This window comes from Rana temporaria, chromosome 3 (assembly GCF_905171775.1).
Source record: "Rana temporaria chromosome 3, aRanTem1.1, whole genome shotgun sequence".
Lineage (NCBI taxonomy): Eukaryota > Metazoa > Chordata > Amphibia > Anura > Ranidae > Rana > Rana temporaria.
In genome coordinates, this window is record NC_053491.1 from 364494457 (window position 1) to 364514305 (window position 19849).

General features: G+C 47.2%; 1 protein-coding gene across 1 annotated transcript in view; it reads right to left on the reverse strand.

Annotated features, from left to right (window-relative positions):
• Nucleotides 1-5166: 5166 nt before the first annotated feature.
• The window catches only part of LOC120932741 (protein mono-ADP-ribosyltransferase PARP12-like), a 46661-nt gene continuing 31978 nt past the window's right edge, over nucleotides 5167-19849 (reverse strand). Inside the window, exons 10-11 of the mRNA XM_040345392.1 lie at nucleotides 11246-11391; nucleotides 5167-5587 (exon numbers count right to left, since the gene is read on the reverse strand). Of these exons, the coding sequence (XP_040201326.1) occupies nucleotides 5301-5587; nucleotides 11246-11391 (433 nt within the window). The 3' untranslated portion in view covers nucleotides 5167-5300. The remainder of the gene's footprint in view (nucleotides 5588-11245; nucleotides 11392-19849) is intronic.

The following is a 19849-nucleotide window of genomic DNA, read 5'->3' on the forward strand; positions in this document are numbered from 1 at the left end:
TTATTCATTTTTCTAGATTCTGATTGGTTGCTGCAGGTCTGAATAATAGATGAATTTTTTCCATGAATCTATCTATGGTCGCCGCTGCTGCCCCCAAATCAGGTGTCCGGCCCCTTGTCAGGCGCCGGGCACCTGAATTACAGCGTCGGGGGGTGTTTTTGGAAGTGCCTGATTAGAGCCGTGAGCTCTAACAGGCGTCCTGATTAGAGCCATAAGCTCCAATAGGCTTCAAAATTGGTAAACAGCGGGCGCGATGCTGTGTGTTCGCTGTTTACTTAGTGTTGTGTTAGGGAAACAAATAAATTGCTTCCCTAACACTGACCCACCTCTCAGCCAATCAGGTGCTCGGGTCTGGTTACCTGTCACCTGATTGGCTGAAGCGACAGGCGCTGTGATTAGATGCCTATCAGGTGTCCAATCATAGCAGAGGACGGGAGAAGACATTGAGGACTCGGAGCGTGGAGGACAGTGCCGTGACCCGAGACAGGTAAGTGCTGGGCGGGGGATACATACTGGGGCAGCATTTGATGGGGCACATTAGCGACATTTGATGGAGCACAGTAGCGGCAATTGATAGGGCACAGTAGTGACAATTGATGGGGCACAGTAGCGGCAATTGATGGGCACACTGACAGCAATTGATGGGGCACAGTAGCGGCAATTGATGGGCACACTGACAGCAATTGATGGGGCACAGTAGCGGCAATTGATGAGCACAGTAGCGGCAATTGATGGGCACAGTAGTGGCAATTGATGAGCACAGTGGCAGCAATTGATGGGCACACTGGCAGCAATTGATGAGTACAGTAGCTGCGTTTGATGGCACAGTGGCGTCAATTTATGGGTACAGTGGCTGCGTTTGATGGCACAGTGGCTGCGCTTGATGGCACAGTGGCTGCGTTTGATGGGCACAGTGGCTGCGTTTGACGGGCACAGTAGCTGCATTTGATGGGCACAGTGGCTGCAATTAATGTACCGGTATTTTGTTTTTGTTTTTGTTTGTTTGCACCCCCCCCCCCAAAATTTGGAGCACCAGCCACTACTGCTTGCAGCATGCTAAAGAGTGACAATCCACAAGTGACCATACCATGTACCTATTACAGGAATTCCCCGATTAGCAAAACTCCCAAAATAAACTATTACTACACTTCTTTTTTTTTTTTTTTTTTAAATGCATATATATTACATGGCGCTGTACAAAACTAGGATAAAACAGACCATGTCTCATGTGACCTAAAATCAGATCAACATTATAAAATGAAAGAAGTCCTCCTTTGTATAAGAAAACTTAAAAGGAATTCTAAAGCTGACCCAGTGGGCTTAGCGGGAAAAAAAAGAACCAAATTTCTCCATCCACACAAGGTGTCCCGCAGCAAATCCGACGGTATAGCGCCACTATTTTTAGCGGCGCTATACCGCCACCGCGGCTCCCGCCCCAGTGTGAAAGGGGCCTCATACTCTGCTGAACTTTGTATACAAAAACTTTTATTGAAATATATACCTCAATAGACACAAAGATGTAAAATTTAGTTTCTCAACTCCAACCCCCAAACAGGTCATGTTTTCAGGCTTTTCATTATTTTGCACAGGTGATTTGATCAAGTTCACTGCCTTAGTAATTACCACAAACTGTTTCATCTGAGGGAAATCCTGAAAACATGACCTGTTGGGGGTACTTGAGGACTGGTGTTGAGAAACATTTTTTTAAATAATACTAGTCATTGCCACTGGCTGAAGTACACATAAAGCCAAAATGTTTGTCGACCGCCGCACGACTATGTACGTCGGCAGAATGGCATGGCTGCGCAAAGGGACATACCTGTAGCTTGATTGTGCTAAAATATACTGATAGGGTAGTTCAGTGGTCTCCAAACTGTGGCCTGGGGGCCCTTTGCTTGCTTTCATCGGGCCCTTGGGTATTATTCTCTCCACTGTCAGAAACAGTGGGGTATATTTCCTGCCACTGACTGACATTGGGGCACTATTCCTCCCACTGACACCAATGATGGGGCACTATTCCTCCCACTGATGCAAATGATGGGGCACTATTCCTCCCACTAATGCCAATGATGGGGCACTATTCCTCTCACGAATGCCAATGATGGGGCACTATTCCTCCCACTGATGCCAATGATGGGGCACTATTCCTCCCATTTACACCAATGAAGGGGCACTATTCCTCCCATGGATATCAACGATGGGCCATTATTACTCCCCTAATACCAGTCATGGGGCATTGTTTTGTCCCTCTGATGCCAGGACATTTATTACTCTCACTGGCCAAAGTGTGGCCCCCTTAAGTTTGAAGGACAGTAAACTGGCCCTTTGTTTAGAGAGTTTGGAGACCCCTGGGGTAGTTGAACAGAAGTCGATCAAGAGCAGCAGGTTCAGGCTCTCAGTGATGCACTGAGAGACTGAGCCAGCTGCTGGTCCAGACATCTGGATAAATCCCGACATTAAAGTCAGGATCTCTCCAGAGCCTGGACTGGCTGAGTGACATCAGCTGACAGCGAACTTCAGACAGCTGTTGGCAGGGATGGACTGGCCATTGGGACTACAGGGAGTTTCCCGATGGGCCGATGGCTCAGTGGGCCGGCTTTAGTGACAGCTGACCGCCTCCCCCCTCTGCTCCTCTGTCTCTCCCTTCCCGCAGCGCTCACCTCCTCTCTCTCCCCGCGGCGCTCACCTGGGGGGGAACAGAGAAGCAAGGGGAGGACCAGAGGAGCAGGGGGGACAATAGAGGAGCATGGGGGATGGGACAGACAGCTGACTCAACACCTATGGCCTGGGAGTTTCTCACTTCTGCCTAATCTTGTCCCATAAGGGGGGGCACTGAACTGATTCTTTGCCCTGGGTGAAATAATGTCTAGCTACCCCACTGGTACTGCCTTTAAGAGTACCAGTACCAGCCGTTCTACTCTAATAAAGTAGAATGGCTAGTGGCTAGTGAAGGGGAGAGGGTGGCATGGGGGGGGGGGTGCGGTAGTTGCCTGGCCGCCATGGGAGAGACCTGTCAAAGTGGGCCAGTCTGGATGAAGTCCAGGGCCAAATTTTTGTCCCAGTCCAGCCCTGGCTGTTGGCTGAATACAGATCGCAGGAGTGCAGAACTAAGTGCATTCCTGTGATCCCCAGGAGAAGTATGGCCACAAAAACGTTGACCCTACTTTTCCTTTAAGTAGGAAATGGTTGTAGGAAAAGTTGTAGAACTCAGCGAGTAAAACACAGCAAGCCATCAATTAGAGCTGGTTGTAGTGACAATATAATGGGTTTGGACATATGCACTGACATGTGACCACTCTTTGGCCCGGATTCACGTAGGAGAGCGCATCTTTGTGCGGGCGTAACGTATCCTATTTACGTTATGCCTCCGCAACTTTGACAGGCAAGTGCAGTATTCTCAAAGCAAAGTTGCGGCGGCGTAGCGTAAATAGGCCGGCGTAAGCCCGCCTAATTCAAATGTGGAAGATGTGGCCGTATATTATGTAAATGTATTGTGACCCCACGTAAATGACGCTTTCTCCGAACGGTCATGCGCCGTCCTCGAAAGTATCCCAGTGCGCATGCTCCAAATTAACCCGCAAAAAGCCAATGCTTTCGACGTGAACGTAAATTACGCACAGCCCTATTCGCGAACGACTTACGCAAACAACGTAATCGACGGAAAATTTGACGCTGGCCCGACGTCCATACTTAACATTGGTACGCCTCATATAGCAGGGGTAACTTTACGCTGGAAAAAGCCTAACGTAAACGGCGTATCTGTACTGCGTCTGCCGGGCGTACGTTCATGATTTGGCGTATCTAGCTGATTTACATATTTCTAGGCGTAAATCAGCGTACACGCCCCTAGCGGCCAGCGTAAATATGCAGTTAAGATACGACGGCGTAGGAGACTTATGCTGGTCGTATCTTATACAAATTCTGGCGTATCTGATTCTTCGAATCAGGCGCCAAGATACAACGCCTCAGACTCAGAGATACGCCGTCGTATCTCCTACGTGAATCTGGGCCTTTGTATTGAACTAACCATATATTGAAATCACAGCTCCTGGACGGTATTTTGAACCTTGATGGATCCCTTCCTATTGTAATTTCATCTTCTTTCCCCCATATTATTCTGATCTCTCCCCCCCACCCCACCCCCTTTTTTCCCCTTCTCTTTCCTCCCCTCTCCTTTGATGAACTGAGCCCCCGCTGTGGACCATGACCGCAAGACTGTTTTATTCTTCCTCTTCTTCTCTTCTATACTAGCATCTATTCCTTCTGCTATGCTGGGGTATCTTCCCAGCTATGGATTTACTTGTTTCTCAAATAAAAACTGGGAGACATCTACACACTAGTATTATATCTTTGTTTCATATTTGTAATTTTATAACTTTATAATGTATGCGGAAGCTCAGATTGCATTGAGCCGTTTAAGCCAACAGATAGAGACTTTGTAATCACGGGTACACCAACTTATTACTAACACCACATCCCTTGGTTAGATAAACAAAGAAGGATAGTTGGGACTTTAAAGGTGCAGAATGAGATACAATAATATCAAATATAATATGTAAAAGATCTTTTATTTATAGAAAAATAAAAAATTGTTGAAAGGTAACAATTGGCAAGTACATATCAATATCGTTTTATGGATACAGCACTGTAGAATGGAGCTCCCAACATGTTTCGCCCATGTATCAGGCTTCTTCAGGGGATGCTGTCCAATTAGAGGTGCGAGCCTTCTATCAAGAGAAAATATGTGCATATAATAATTGCATCAAAAATCAATTTAAGATCAGAGGAACCATGTGCTATAGGTGATCATAGGGAGCATTTAAATGAATAAATGGTCACTTATAGTACATGGTTCCTCTGATGCAACATGTTGGGAACTCCATTCTATAGTGCTGTATCCATAAAACTATATTGGTTTTTACTTACCAATTGTTACCTTTTAACAATTGTTTATTTCTCTATAAATAAAAAATCTTTTACATATTATATTTGATATTATTGTATCTCATTCTGCACATGTAAGCCAACAGATGCCTTCTAACCTGTACACTTATCATGCTTCTTGCTCTGTTCTTACTGAATAATTTAATCTAGGGATCCTCAAACTACGGCCCTCCAGCTGTTGCGGAACTACACATCCCACGAGGCATTGTAAAACTCTGACATTCACAGATTTGACTAGGCATGATGGGAATTGTAGTTCCTGAACAACTGGAGGACCATCGTTTGAAGACCCCTGATTTATTCTGTACACTGTTTTTCTGTAAAGTGTATAATGTTTACATAAAGACTGGTCCCTCTCAGTTAATCACACAGGCTGACTTCTCCTTCTTCTTATACTCCAGGATGTACTCTGGATAGACCTGAGATTTCTCAAACACCATGAAGAGGGATGGACTGGTGACACTGTTCACGTAGGAGTCATAACACTCATTGCTCCTCCTTTTTTGAGGTGGACTTTTCATTGTGAGATCTCCTTGGATGAAGTCGCCGACCAGTACCCGAGCCACAAACATGGTCCGTGTCCCAGCAGAATTGGTAGGAGAGTAATTGTGGGCGTACGATGCATCTCCGGCAAAGTAATTTCCTGTTAGGAGAAAGTTTACACATTATAAAGCAGTATGGCCCCTTCCGCTATGGAATAGAGGAAGTACCTCATCCTGGAACAAAGATGATGTAATCAGTCTGTTGCAGATAGGAGGAAGCATTTCCTCAGTCTCCTCTCCTCCAGTGATTAGACTAAAACATTGTAACATTGTAGCAATTCATTAAGTGAGAGTCTGCAGCAGGGGCTGATCTGTGTCAGACAACATGAAGGTAGGCTGGTCTGTTCTAGCTCTAGTGATAACTGTAACTTTATGGAAATTTCTTCAATGTGAGGGGAAATCCCCACTTGGGCAGTTGTCACCAAAATAGATGTTCCTTATGGATGATTTTTACTTTATACCTTTTCTGATGACAACTGTCTAAAAGAGGATTTCCCATGACATTGGAAACATTTTCAAAATGTTTCAGTTTTTGGATCATTGTATACCCTATATCAGGGGTGGCAAACTCAAATTCACCGGGGGCCGCATCAGCAGTATGGTTACCCTCAAAGGGCCGGGTGCGCTACGTATACAGTGCAGGCAGGCCCGGATTTACTCCCTTTGCCACCCCAAGGCCGGTCCTACAATGCCGCCCCCCACCACACACACACATCACATGGGGGAATCCCCAGAGAGCCCCCCTTACATCAGGCTGCCCAGAGAGCCTCCCCTTACATCAGGCTGCCCAGAGAGCCTCCCCTTACATCAGGGTCCCCAGGGAGCCCCCCTCTTATATTACTGTCCCCCAGAGGGCCCCTTCTTTATATTAGTGTCCCCAGAAACTACATCAGGGTCCCCAAACAGCTGACTCCCCCCTTGCAGAGGTTCCCCTGTACCTGGCAGGTGGAGGTGGGAGGCGGCGATCGGCAGCTCTATAGTGTCTACAGGCAGGGGGGGGTCTCCCTGGGGCTTGTAGTTATTCTCCAAATGTATACAGCAGAGAGAGGAGGTGCCTCTGACCCAGGCATCAGCAGTGTACAAGCAGAGTGAAAGTGAAACCAGATCGGCATTGTAAGCCTCATGCCTGCAGAACAAGCGGAGGCGGCGGTGGAGGCGGAGACAGGGCATTGTAAGCCATCTTGGCTGCAGAAAGGGAGGCGGAGGCGGAGACCAGAGTGGCAGCATGAGACACAGCGTTGGAGGCGGAGGCGGAGACGGAGCGGCACAGAGTCAGTAAGTATTCCCCTTACTCTGTGTCGCTCCGCCTCCAACGCTGCGTCTCAGGCTGCCGCCCTGTCTCCGCCTCCGCCTCCCTTTCTGCAGCCAAGACGGCTTACAATGCCGCTCTGGTGCCCGCCTCCTCCTCCACCCTGTCTCCGCCTCCACCGCCACCTCCGCTCGTTCTACAATGTAATCAATGCCTGCTCATACTGGCCGCTCGCTAGCTGAAACCTGGCAAAATGAGGTGGCTGCTGTGCGGGCTGCGGGCCATGTGTTTGCCGACCCTGTCCTATATTGTCAAAAGTATTGTGACGTCTGCCTTTACAAGCACATGAACTTTACTGGCATCCCACTCTTAGTCCGTAGGGCTCAATATTGAGTTGGCCCACCCTTTGCAGCTATAACAGTTTCAATTCTTCTGGGAAGGCTGTCCACAAGGTTTAGGAGTGTGTCTATGGGAATGTTGGACCATTCTTCCACAAGCGCATTTGTGAGGTCAGGCACTGATGTTGGACAAGAAGGCCTGGCTCACAGTCTCCCAGTCAAGTTCCTCCACTCCAAACTCGCTCTTCCAATGTCTTTATGGACCTTGCTTTGTGCACTGGTCCTAATCACTTGGTGGAGGGGGGAATTAAGATGTGGGGTTGTTTTTCAGGGCTTGGTCTTGGCCCCTTAGTTTCCGTGAACTCTTAAGGTGTCAGCATACCAAGACATTTTGGACAATTTCATGTTCCCAACTTTGTGGGAACAGTTTGGGGATGGCCCCTTCCTGTTCCAACATGACTGGGCACCAGTGCACAAACAAGGTTCAAAAAAGACATGGATAAGAGGTTGGAGGAGGAGGAACACTAATCTACCTGTACTGGGGCTTGTACACAGTTGTCATTATTTTTGTATTTTAGATGTGTATTTTATATGTTACAAAAAAAAACCCACAGAGCATTTCCTAAAGCAGGTGTGCCCAACCAGTGGCCCAAGGAGCCCTCCTGCTCTGGGATGGAATGAAATAGAATAGAATACTGTATTTAAGGTAAGTTTTTATTATTAAAATCACAGTGTATATATGGGCATATCTGTTCTGCAGTGGTTACTGGGCTGCTTTCAAACTGATCCACAGGTACAGAGAAGTGCACCTGCGGGTTATCTGCACTGAGCCATAGACTTCTATTACCTGCGAGTTTTGTATGCTGAGAGTAGAGTGGGCTCTATAGAGCCAAGTGGGCTGCCATCCACCCACTTTACTCATTGTGGCCCGCGACCGGTTACCAAGTCACTTAAGTGGCCCTTGCTCTTCAAAAGATTGGGCACCCCCTGTCCTAAAGGATTTCTCTCATCACAGAAAATGCGTAGGAAGACATTTTGGGGGATAGATTGTGCTATATGATACTGAAATATTTTCAAACTTGTTATTAACTACTTGCCGACCAGCCGCCGTATAACAGTTATACGGCGGCAGGTCGGCTCCCCTGCGCGAGAGCCCGTAGCTATACGTCGGCATCTCGAAGCGGCCACTAGGGGGGCGTGCTCGTCCCTGACTCCCGTGCGTGTGCCCGGCGGGCGCGTTTGCCGTCGGGCACCCGCGATTGCTCGTTACAGAGCGAGGACCGGGAGCACACAGCTCCTGGTCCTGTCAGGGGAGAAATGCCTGACCGTCTGTTCATACAATGTATTTTTATAGCACTGATCGCTATAAAAATGCCAATGGTCCCAAAAATGTGTCAAAAGTGTCCGCCATAATGTCGCAGTACCGAAAAAAAATCGCTGATCGCCGCCATTACTAGTAAAAAAGAAATATTAATAAAAATGCCATAAAACTACCCCCTGTTTTGTAAACGCTACAACTTTTGCGCAAACCAATCAATAAACGTTTATTGCGATTTTTTTTACGAAAAATATGTAGAAGAATACGTATCGGCCTAAACTGAGGAAAAAAATTGTTTTTTTGTATATATTTTTGGGGGATATTTATTGTAGCAAAAAGTAAAAAATATTCATTTTTTTCAAAATTGTCGCTCTATTTTTGTTTATAGCGCAAAAACTAAAAAACGCAGAGGTGATCAAATACCACCAAAAGAAAGCTCTGTTTGTGGGGAAAAAAGGACGTAAATTTTGTTTGGGAGCCACGTCGACTGCGCAATTGTCAGTTAAAGCGACGCAGTGCCGAATTGCAAAAAGTGCTCTGGTCTTTGACCAGCAATATGGTCCGGGGGTTAAGTGTTATTTCCTTGTACATACTGCTGGGCACTGCGGTTTATTTTTTCAATTTATTTTAGACTACATTCTAAGTATTTGTTGTTGTGGAGCAATGACACTCCTATGTAAGACATTCTGAGGTGAGGGGTTGTAGGCAGGACTGTGTAAAGCAGCTTACAACAGTAAAAATTATTTAGATGTCATTAATATATAAGTGTATCAAAACACTAAAAAAAAAATACAATATATTGCAGCTTACCAGTCCTTAAATGGTGGCTGCATTACTTATCTTTTCTAAAGTGTAGAACATTTTAACAAGTACAGAATATATCTGTTGATCCTGGACCGTACATTTTATCATGTACAGAAAATATCTGTTGATCCAGAAATATAAAGTTCTTGTCACTTCCTGTGAACAGATAGGAAAGACTGCCGCTCCAGGTTAGCACACCTAAGGCAATCAATGTCCACTCAGGAACCAACGGGTGCCGGCAATGCACAGAGCATGCAAAAAGAAGAAACGTATATGGACAGCCGCACTCCAATAAGTCTAAAGAAGATGTGCCCTTTATTGGGTAAAAAGAGATGCACTACAAAAAAACAGCATACAGTGGGAAATAAACAGCTGACGCGTTTCACTTTCTGTGAGCTGAAAAGAAAAATACTAGACCCATCACCTGCTTTCCTTACATAATAGACTTAAAAAAAAGACAAACTGCTGTCAGCAAGGTCCATAAAGACATGGATGAGCGAGTTTAGGGTGGAGGAACTTGACTGGCCTGCACAGAGTTCTGACCTCAACCCAATAAAACACTTCTGGAATGAATTAAAGCAGAGACTGCGAGCCAGGCACATAAGGGCCTGACCTCACAAATGCTCTTCTGGAAAAATGGTCAAACATTCCCATAGACACATTCCTAGATATTGTGGACAGCCTTCCCAGAAGAGTTGAAGCTGTTATAGCTGCAAAGATTGGGCCAACTCAATATTGAACCCTACGGACTAATAGCCAGATTCAGAGAGGTTTACGTTGCCGTATCAGTAGATACGCAGTCGTAACTCTGAATCTGCGCCGTCGTAAATTTAAGTGTATTCTCAAATTGAGATACACTTAAATCTAGCTAAGATACGACGGCGGGCGCTGTCGTATCTTAGCTGTCTATTTAGGCCGGCCGCTAGGGGCGTGTACGCTGATTTACGTAGAATGCGTAAATCAGCGAGATACGCCTATTCACGAACGTACGCTTGCCCATCGCAGTAAAGATACGCCGTTTACGTAAGGCGTTTTCAGGCGTAAAGTTAGTCCACCAAAAAGCTGGCCCAGCCAATGTTAAGTATGGACGTCGGTCCCGCGTAAAAATTTTTAATTTTTACATCGTTTGCGTAAGTCGTCCGTGAATGGGGCTGGGCGTAATTTCCGTTTACGACGAAACCAATGAGTCTTTGCGGCGTAATTTGAAGCATGCGCACTGGGATACGTCCACGGACGGCGCATGTGCCGTTCGATGAAACCGCCATTTACACGGGGTCATGCTTTATTTACATAAACCACGCCCACCTCTTCACAATTTGAATTAGGCGCACTTACGCCGGCACATTTACGCTACGCCGCCTTAACTTAGGACGCAAGTGCTTTGTGAATACAGCACTTGCCTCTCTAACTTACGCCGGCGTAGCGTATATGAGATACGTTATGCCTGCCCAACGTTAGACGCGTCTTTTTGAATCCAGCTATAAGACTGGGATGTCATTAAAGTTCATGTACATATAAAGGCAAGCGTCCCAATACTTTTGACAATAACATGTATGTTTTATTCCAATTTACAATTGTCACCAGGACAAACGGAAAGTCTTCATCTCCCCAACAGTGACACAGGTTAAAACCTGAGAGGGTCTAAACCGTTCCAACTAAAAGAAAAAGTTTTGATAATCAATACACTTACTTACAGTTACCAAATACCAACCCTTTACCCAAACTTCATTTAGTCCTACTACCTTTTTTCCCCTGGGTTAGACTATGGGCTCAGCATAGCCTATGGGCTCAGCATAGCCTATGGGCTCAGCATAGACTATGGGCTCAGCATAGCCTATGGGCTCAGCATAGCCTATGGGCTCAGCATAGACTATGGGCTCACAATAGCTTATGGGCTCAGCATAGGTTCATATGCTCCAAGGACAGAACAAAGGGCCTGTGGATAACTGCTTTTTTTTTTTACAGAGAAAAATGGCATTGAATTTACATCAAATGGCCAACGTACAGTAAACACCAATGGTGCTTAGTGGGATCATCCTTCAAGGTTTACCTTGTCCACACAAGATACCATTAGGGCCGTGGGAATGCCAATCAAAGTTGTTCTTGCAGATGGTGGTGACATTGTCCGTGCCGTGGAATAGCTGCTGTTCATTCACATCAATGCCAACATTCTTCTTCTTCATCTGATCCTTTTGCCTGTGACACAAGAAAATGTCAAAGTTGCAAGAAAATGAATTAGCAGAATGATTATTTCTTAGAAAATATACAATGCCTTGCAAAAGTATTCACCCCCCTTGGCATTTTACGTGTTTTGTTGCCTCAACCTGGAATTAACATGGATTGTTTGAGGATTTGCATCATCTAATTTACAGAACATGCCCACAACTTTGAAGATGTTTTTTATTATTATTATTATTATTGTGAAGCAAACGTGACAGAAAAAGTCAATGTGCATAACTATTCACCCCCCCCCCCAAGTTAATACTTTGTAGAGCCACCTTTTGAAGCTATCACAGCTCTAAGTCGCTTTGGATAAGTCTCTATGAGCTTCCCACATCTTACCACTGGGATTTTTGCCCATTTCTCCTTGCAAAACTGCTCCAGCTCCTTCAAGTTGGATGGTTTGCACTTGTGAACAGCAATTTTTAAGTCTGACCACAGATTTTCTATTGGATTGAGGTCTGGGCTTTGACTTAAGTGTTGCTTTAGCAGTGTGTTTGGGGTCATTGTCCTGCTGGAAGGTGAACCTCCGTCCCAGCCTCAAATTCCATACAAAGTGGTACAGGTTTTGCTCAAGAATATCCTTGTATTTAGCACCATCCATCTTTCCCTCAACTCTGACCAGTTTCCCAGTCCCGACTGCTGAAAAACATCCCCACAGCATGATGCTGCCACCACCATGTTTCACTGTGTTCTTTGGATGATGTGATGTTTTGGGTTTGCGCCAGACATAGCGCTTTCTTTGATGGCCAAAAAGTAAAATTTTGGTCTCCAGAGCACCTTCCTCCATACATTTTGGGAGTTTCCCACGTGCCTTTTTGTTTTTTGCTGAAATTAATGGCCATAAAGCCCAACTCTATGGAGCGTTCGGCTTATTGTCATCCTATTTACAGATACTCCAGTCTCTGCTGTGGAACTCTGCAGCTCCTCCAGGGTTACCTTAGGTCTCTGTGCTGCCTCTCTGATTAATGCCCTCCTTGCCCAGTCCCTGAGTTTTGGTGTGCGGCCGTCTCTTGGCAGGTTTGCTGTTGTGCCATGTTCTTTCTTTTTGGTTATAATAGATCTGATGGTGCTCCTAGGGATCATCAAAGATTTCGATATTTTTTTTTTTTATAACCTAACCCTGACTTGTACTTCTCAACGACATTGGCCCTTACTTGTTTGGAGAGTTCCTTGGTCTTCATGGCAGTGTTTGGTTAGTGGTGCCTCTTGCTTAGGTGTTGCAGCCTCTGGGGCCTTTCAAAAAGGTGTGTATATGTAATGACAGATCATGTGACAGTTAGTTTGCACACAGGTGGACATCATTTCACTAATTTTGTGACTTATAAAAGGTAATTGGTTGCACCAGAGCTTTTTATGGGCTTCATAACGGAAAACATACACATGCCAATTATCAGTTTTGTATTTTTGGAAAATTGTTTTATGTATATATTTAATTTTACTTCACCAACTTAGACTATTGTGTTCTGATCCATCACATATAATTCAGATTAAAACATTGAACCAAAAGCTGCAATGTAACTCAATAGGTAAAAAGCCAAGGGGGTGACCCCTTCACTGCCAGTGGCATTTTTATAGTAATCCAATGCATTTTTATAGCACTGATCGCTATAAAAATGCCAATGGTCCCAAAAATGTGTCAAAAGTGTCCGAAGTGTCTGCCATAATGTCGCAGTGCCGGAAAAAAAACGCTGATCGCCGCTATTACTAGTACAAAAAAAATATTAATAAAAATGCCTTAGGGCTCTTTCACACGTCAGTTCAGTTTTTTAGATCAGTTTTTTTTTCATCAGGTGATCCGTTTTTCCATCAGTTTTTCGTCCGTTTTTCATCAGTTTTTCATCAGTTTTTCCATCCGTTTTTTCATCCGTTTTTTTTTGGGGGGGGGGGCTTTTTACATACAGTGCCTGCCGCCGAGAATGTGTTTTTAGCACGACGGCATCGCGCTGATTCTCGGCGACAGGGTCGCACTCGCTGGAATAGTAAAAGCACATTCCAGCAAGCACGTCATAGAAGCGACGGGAGATCCGACTTGGATTCCCGCCAATTCTACACGTGTGCGGCGTTTGGTATGAATCCTGAGGGGAAAGTCCCCGCCGGATTTTAAATAAAAATCCGGCATGGATTCCCCCCTCAGGAGCATACCGGGCCCTTAGGTCTGGTATGGGTTGTAAGGAGACCCCCCCTACGCCGAAAAAAAGGCGTAGAGGTCCCCCTACAATCCATACCAGACCCGTATCCAAAGCACGCTACCCGGCCGGCCAGGAAAGGAGTGGGGACGAGCGAGCGGCCCCCCCTCCTGAGCCGTACCGGGCTGCATGCCCTCAACATGGGGGGGTTGGGTGCTCTGGGGCAGGGGGGCGCACTGCACCCCCCCCCACAGCACCCTGTCCCCATGTTGATGAGGACAGGGCCCCTTCCCGACAACCCTGGCCGTTGGTTGTCGGGGTATGCGGGCGGGAGGCTTATCGGAATCTGGGAGCCCCCTTTAATAAGGGGGCCCCCAGATACCGGCCCCCCACCCTAAGTGAATGGATATGGGGTATCGTACCCCTACCCATTCACCTGGAGGCAAAAATTTAAAGTTAATAAACACGACACAAGGGTTTTTAAAATAATTTATTAGTCTGCGCCGGAGGCCCCCCCTGTCTTCTTTATTAGATCTTTCACCAGGGAGGGGCTTCTTCTTTGAAGTCTTCGGGTGGGGGCCGCTATTCTTCGCCGCCGTCTGGTTCTCTTCCACCGCCGGGGGGGGTCGCTTTTATAAAAGCGCCCCCCCCCCCCCCCGGCGGGTTTCCTCCAACGTCTTCGGCGGGGGGTGGTGTGCTTCTTCTTCCGCTATCCGGGGGTTTTCTCCGCTCTCCGGGGGTCTTCTTCTATGTTTTCCGCTCTCCGTTGTTGACTCGGCGCACCCCGGTTCTTCCTCCCGCTGTCCGGTGCCTTCTCCTTCAGCGTTGAACGTCTTCTTCTTCCGTGCTGTGACGTTGTCTTCTTCTTCTTCTTCTCTTCTCCCGATGTGGACACGTCGCCTCTTCGCGCTGCAATGACGGGTGCGCGGCTTGCATCTTACTTATATAGGCCTCACAGTCCCATCATGCTCCGGTACCTACCCACGTGGGTAGGTATCACGTGGGTAGGTACCGGAGCACCGATTTTTGCAAAGTTTTTTTACCACGTTTTTCCGCGATTTTTGCAGCATTTCTTACCGCGTTTTGCCGCGATTTTTGCAGCGTTTTTTACCGCGATTTTGGACAGGTCTAGGGTCACCAATGTTAAAAGCAGAAAAACGCAGAAATCTGCCTAAAAAAAAGTCCCAGATTTTGTTTTTTTAGCTTCAGGCGTTTTTGAACTTCTGGCTTCAGGCGTTTTGTAGTGGAGATGTGAACCATCTCCATAGAGCAGGGTTGTCAAACTCAATTTCGTCGAGGGCCGCATCAGCAGTGTGGTTGCCCTCAAAGGGCCAGTTGTATATGGGTCGCACTACATACAGAATGCAGAGTTCAGGATTACGTCAGGATTATGCTACGTACACAGTGCAGGAATTCAGGGGTTGCGCTATGTACACAGTGCAGGGATTCAAGGGTTGCGCTATGTACACAGTGCAGGAATTCAGGGGTTGCGCTATGTACACAGTGTAGGGATTCAGGGGTTGCACTATGTACACAGTGCAGGAATTCAGGGGTTGCGCTATATACACAGTGCAGGAATTCAGGGTTTGCGCTATTTGTACACAGTGCAGGAATTCAGGGGTTGCGCTATTTGTACTCAGTGCAGGAATTCAGGGGTTGCGCTATTTGTACACAGTGCAGGAATTCAGGGGTTGCGCTATGTACACAGTGCAGGGTTTCAGGGGTTGCGCTATGTACACAGTGCAGGAATTCAGGGGTTGCGCTATATACACTGAGCAGGGATTCAGGGGTCTGCACAGACCCCCATTCCATCAGAGTCCGCACAGAGCCCCATTACATCAGAGTCCGCACAGCGCACCATTACATCAGAGTCCGCACAGACCCCCATTACATCAGAGTCCGCATAGACCCCCATTACTTCAGAGTCCGCACAGACCCCCTTGTAATGCTGTGGACTCGGATGTAAAGGGGGAACTCTGATGTAAGGGGGGCTCTGCCCACCAAAGCCCCCCTCTTGCATCAGAGTCCACAGAGCACCCCTTAAATTTGTTTAATATATACACTGGGAGGTGGGAGAGGGTGAGCTTACTCACCCCAGGATGGAGGGTCAGGGGTGGGCTGCCTGCATCTTCCTTCACATTTTCCCGGGGATTAGTGAGCGGGGCAGACACAGGGGGTGTGGGCGGGCCACACAGTGTAGAGAGGCGGGAAGAGGAGGGGAAGAGGAGGAGCGGTGTCCGAGCCGAACTGTCAGTGTTGATTCTGAGGCTGAGCTGTGTGTGAGAAAGACACACAGTTCAGCCAATCAGCCGCTAACATAGTTGCGCCGCAGCCTGGAGATGACACAGGCACGGCCGCATAGTGCTAGGTGAGCGGCGGCCGCGACCTGTGTTAACCCTGTCCAGGCCGTGGGCGCCGCTTACCTCCCACTGTGCAGCCTGATCATCAACAGGCCACAGAGCGGGCGGCACTGGAACAAGCCGTGGAGGCTGGCGGGCCACATGACAAGGCTTGGCGGGCCGGATTCAGCCCGCGGGCCTTGTGTTTGCCACCCCTGCCATAGAGCATAATAGATTTTTTCCCCTCCAGCGTTTTGTAGCTTCAGGCTTCAAGCTACAAAACGCTCAGGTGTGAATGGGGTCTCAGTCTCCTCTCCTCCTCCTTTTTAGCAAGTCACAATGTGAGAAGCTACAGTAGGGGCTGATCTGTGTCAGACAACATGCAGCTTGGCTAGTCTGTTCTAGTTTTAGGGACAACTGTACCATTTTGGAAATTTCTCCAATGTGAGGGGAAATCCCCTTTTCGACTGTTGTCGCTAGATGTCAGGGACCATGAACCAGGCAGAGACAGAAAATGCAGTTAAAATCACACCTTTAATGTAATAGTAAAATAATACAATTCAGGAACATAGTCAAAAACAGAAGCCAGGGTTAGGAAGTCAAAATGGGCAATAAGACGAGCAGTAATCAGCGTAGTCAGAAGCTAAAGATCAGGAAAACCAGAAGGAACATCAGTCAAGCAAAGTCAAATGGGAACACAGCAGAGAGACACACTGGATATGTTGGCCAAGGCGAAGGCACTGAAGGAATGAGCCAGGCAGTAAATAACCAAAAGGGGCTGGCTGTAGGCTGGACTAATGAGGCAGGCAATGGTTACCAGGTGAGTCCTTGTGGAAACAATGAGTGGCTGGTAATTATCTGACAGCTAAGCAGCTTGAGCACTGACAAGAGAGATGCTAAAAGCCCAGCCCTGACACCAGACCAGGTATCTCCAGTTGATGATTTCCCCTTTATTGCAGTTCTGAAGACATCTGTCTGAAACAGTATTTAATCTGACAATGGAAACATTTCTAAAATGTCAGTTTTTGGATCTCCCTTCACTTTCTTTACCTGTATCAATGGTCAGTAGGAAAATGAAGAAGGTAAATCTCTCCAGCGGGGACACAGACAGCAATTAAAACCAAATGGGGGGGGAGGGGGTATGTATAAGCCTTCCCTATTCTGTCCAAAACAAGAAAAAGTTTTGGCAATCAATACACTTTAAAGGGGTTGTAAAGGTAAAACATTTTTTCATAAATAGCTTCCTTTACCTTAGTGCAGTTCTCCTTCACTTACCTCATCCTTCGATTTTGCTTTTAAATGTCCTTATTTCTTCTGAGAAATCCTCACTTCCTGTTCTTCTGTCTGTAACCCCACACAGTAATGCAAGGCTTTCTCTCTAGTGTGGAGTGTTGTGCTCGCCCCCTCCCTTGAGGGGGGAGGGGGCGAGCAGGAGAGTCAGGATGCTCTCTACATTGCAGATAGAGAAAGGAGCCGTGTGTTAGAGGGCGTCCTCACTCTCCTGCTCGCCCCCTCCCCCCTCAAGGGAGGGGGCGAGCACGACACTCCACACCAGGGAGAAAGCCTTGCATTACTGTGTGGAGTTACAGACAGAAGAACAGGAAGTGAGGATTTCTCAGAAGAAATAAGGCAAATAAAAGCAAAATGGAAGGTATGAGGTCGGCACTAAGGTAAAGGAAGCTATTTAGGAAACATTTTTTTTACCTTTACAACCCCTTTAAAGCGGTTGTAAAGACAGAAGTTTTTTTTTTTTTATCTTAATGCATTCTGTGCATTTAGATAAAATCTGTGTGCATCAGCCCCACTCAGCCCCCCTAATACTTACCTGAGCCTCCTCTCGATTCAGCAATGTGCATGAGAAATTTGGCTGTCCAGGATTCTCCCCCCTTACTGGCTGAGACAGCAGCGAAGCGCCATCGGCTCCCGCTGCTATCAATCAAGGTCAGTGAGCAAATGAGGAGATAGAGGGGGTAGGGCCAGGCCACAGCTCTGTGTCTGAATGAAACACGGAGCTGCGGCTCGGGTGCCCCCATAGCAAGGAGGAGGACCCGGGCTGTTCTGTGCAAAATCACTGCACAGAGCAGGTAAGTATAACATGTTTGTTTAAAAAAAAATAAAAAGATGAAGACTTTAGCATCACTTTAAATCCCAAATCTCAATTCCAACTCTTTAACCCAACTTCAATCAGTCCTGTAACTTCCTAAGATCCCAAACGATCAGTGATTTCTGTTTCCCAAATTTTGAAAATCAAGCAAACCTCACAGTATGATTTGTGCACACTGGGAACTCCCATCACCAATTCCAATCTTCTGCCATTTTTGTGGAATTAAAATGCCCCTTTTGAGTTTATAAAGACTGGATGATCTGTTTAGTTCAAGCCATCTTGGCCATCCGGTGCTCTGTGGCCATGGCTACAAATGGAAAAAGAAAATATGGACAGCCGCACTCCAAAAAAACTTGATGGTCATCTTTATTTAAAAAAGGAAAAATGCGACGGAGGTCTGGAGGTGGAAATTCCCTTCCACTAAATCCTTTTCATGTTTTTCTACCTCCTACAAAACCGCCTCCAGAATCGATTATGCTTTTGCTAACCCCTCCCTGCTGTCGGACGTTTTAGATGCCTCTTATCTGTCCAGCGGCCTCTCTGACCACAGCCCCCTGCGGATTACCCTGCGCACCACCTCATCCCGTAGTAGCTCTATGTGGCGGCTTGGTGCGCAGTGGATTTCTCAACCTGATATAGCGGAACAGGCCCCTTCGGCCCTACGTGCTTACTGGGACTCTAATGCAGGGTCATCCTCTCCTGAGATAGTCTGGGATGCCTTCAAGGCATTTACTAGGGGCCATTACATCTCGGCCATCAAGGCGGTGAGGGTGCAGCAGGCTGCTGCCGCGGTGGCTTTGGAGGATGGGGTGGAGTTGGCTTCCGCCCGCTTTGGATCGGATCCCTCCGCCTCAAACTTTGACGCGCTGCAGGCATCTAAGCGTAGCCTTCACCTTCATGTAACGGAGGCTACTAGACTGGAATTGTTTCGTACGAAGCAAACATTTTTTGAACAGGGGGACAGGAATGGCAGACTGTTGGCGATGATGTCCCATCATGACACCCCGAGTACAGTGAGTCCTGAGCTCACCTCTCCCACGGGTGAGGCCATCTCTTCTCCTGAGGCCATTTTGGGGGCGTTCCGTGATTTTTACCAATCCTTATACAGCACCACTTTGCCCACCGGTTTAGACCCGGAGGGGATGAAGCTCCTCCTAGATCCAATAGCCCTTGGTTGGCTCTCCGACTCAGAGAGATCACATCTAGTTGCCCCAATAACTGCTGAGGAGGTTCTTGCTGTGATTAATTTCCTGTCCACTGGCAAGGCTCCTGGTCCTGATGGTCTTCCGGTTGATTTTTATATAGCACATGCAGGCATGTTGGCCCCCCGACTGGCCGCCTTGTTTTCTCACTGCCTGGAGCAGGGTTCTCTCCCACCCTCCATGGCGCACGCGCATGTTATTCTCATTCCCAAGTCGGGTAAAGATCCGAAGTTGTGTGCCTCCTATAGACCCATAGCGCTTCTTAATAACGACCTTAAGATTCTAACTAAGCTCCTCACTGCTAGACTCAGCACTTTACTTCCCTCCCTCTTGCGTAGACTGTTCACTAATCTTCATGCACAGCATGACAACCAGGGTACCAGAGTAGTTGCCTCTCTCGATATTGAGAAGGCATTCGACTCCATAGAGTGGCCTTTCCTGTGGGAGACTCTAAGGCGGATGGGTTTTCCCCTGGTGTTTATAGGATGGTTGCAGACTATTTATCGTTCGCCGACAGCTGCCATTCGTTTAGGGGGTCGGCTATCTCCTGTGTTTAAGCTTGCTAGGGGTACTCGGCAGGGCTGTCCTCTCTCTCCGGCCCTTTTTGCCATTGCCATGGAGCCAGTGGCTGAGGCACTGCGTGTTTCGCCACACATTAAG